Source organism: Aptenodytes forsteri, unplaced genomic scaffold (assembly GCF_000699145.1).
Source record: "Aptenodytes forsteri isolate BGI_AS27 unplaced genomic scaffold, ASM69914v1 Scaffold634, whole genome shotgun sequence".
Taxonomy (NCBI): Eukaryota; Metazoa; Chordata; class Aves; order Sphenisciformes; family Spheniscidae; genus Aptenodytes; species Aptenodytes forsteri.
Window position 1 is genome coordinate 105,479 of NW_008793943.1, and position 1,403 is coordinate 106,881.

General features: G+C 61.1%; 1 protein-coding gene across 1 annotated transcript in view; it reads right to left on the reverse strand.

The window, feature by feature from the left end:
- Window positions 1-1,403, reverse strand: part of LOC103894737 (solute carrier family 22 member 6) — a 6,232-nt gene that overhangs the window by 1,473 nt on the left and 3,356 nt on the right. Inside the window, exons 5-6 of the mRNA XM_019470566.1 lie at window positions 1,288-1,397; window positions 366-580 (exon numbers count right to left, since the gene is read on the reverse strand). Coding sequence (XP_019326111.1) covers window positions 366-580; window positions 1,288-1,397 — 325 coding nt within the window. The remainder of the gene's footprint in view (window positions 1-365; window positions 581-1,287; window positions 1,398-1,403) is intronic.

Below are 1,403 nucleotides of genomic sequence, written 5' to 3' on the forward strand. Positions count from 1 at the left end.
CCCCTCTCGCTTTGTGTGTCCCCTCCCCCCGGTGCACCCCCAATGTCCCGTCCCCCCCCAGTCTCTGTCCTCCAACCTCCTTCCCTCCGTCCCTCCAACCTCCACCCATCCTTCCACCCTCTGTCCCGCCATCCCGTCATCCTTCAACCTCCATCCCTCCATCTTTCCAGCCTCTGTCCCTCCAACTTCTCTCTCTACCCTACATCTTCTTCCTCCATCCCATTCTTCTCCATCCCACTGTCCTCCATCCCACTGTCCCCCATTCCATTGTCCTCCATCCCACTGTCCTCCATCCGTCTGTCCTCCATCCCACTGTCCATCCCTCCATCCCATTGTCCTCCATCCCACTGTCCTCCGGCGCCCACCCATCGGCACGACAATGTTGGCCAGGATGCAGATGCCGGCGAGCGCCAAGGAGCCGCTCTGGGCCACCCGCCGCCCCAGGCAGCTGATGGCCAGCACCGAGGCCAGCTTGGCCGGGATGTCCACCGCCCCGAAGACCAGCTGGCTCAGGTAGATGTCCACCCCGAAGCCCTGCAGATCCATGGCCAGCCCGTAGTAGGCGAAGCTGGTGGAGAACCTGCCCCCAAAACCCAACGTGTCAACGCAAAACCCACCGGGCACGACCAAGTGGGGACCGAAAAGGGGGGGGTTGGCCCCCCCCCAAAAGGGGGGGGGGTTGATCCCCAAAAGGTGGGGTTTGACCCAAAAAGGTGGGGTTTGTCCCAAAAGGTGGGTTTTGATCCCCCAAAGGTGGTTTTTGACCCCAAAAAGGTGGGGTTTGGCCCCCCAAAAGGTGGGTTTTGATCCCCAAAAGGTGTTTTTTGCCCCCCAAAAAGGTGGGGTTTGCCCCAAAAGGTGGGGTTTGCCCCCAAAAAGGTGGGGTTTGATCCCCAAAAGGTGGTTTTTGCCCCAAAAAAAGGTGGATTTGGGCCCCCAAAAGGTGGGGTTTGACCTAAAAAGGTGGGGTTTGCCCCAAAAGGTGGGGGTTTGCCCCCAAAAAGGTGGGGGTTGCCCCCCCAAAAAGGTGGGTTTGGCCCCCCAAAAGGAGGGGTTTGGCCCCCCAAAAGGTGGGGTTTGCCCCCAAAAGTGGGGTTTGACCCCCAAAAGGTGGGGTTTGGCCCAAAAAGGAGGGGTTTGACCCCAAAAAGGAGGGGTTTTCCCCCAAAAGGTGGGGTTTGGCCCCCCAAAAGGTGGGGGTTGATCCCCAAAAGGTGGTTTTTGGCCCCCCCAAAAAGTGGTTTTGCCCCAAAAGGCGGGTTTTGGCCCCAAAATGGCCCCACTTGCCAGACGAAGGAGACGCCGCAGGAGACCGTCCTCATCCCGGGGGTGCGGACCAGGGTGGCCAGGGCCCCCCCTGGCAGCGGCGGCTCCCGGCGCACCAGCGCCCGCAGCGCCTGCGG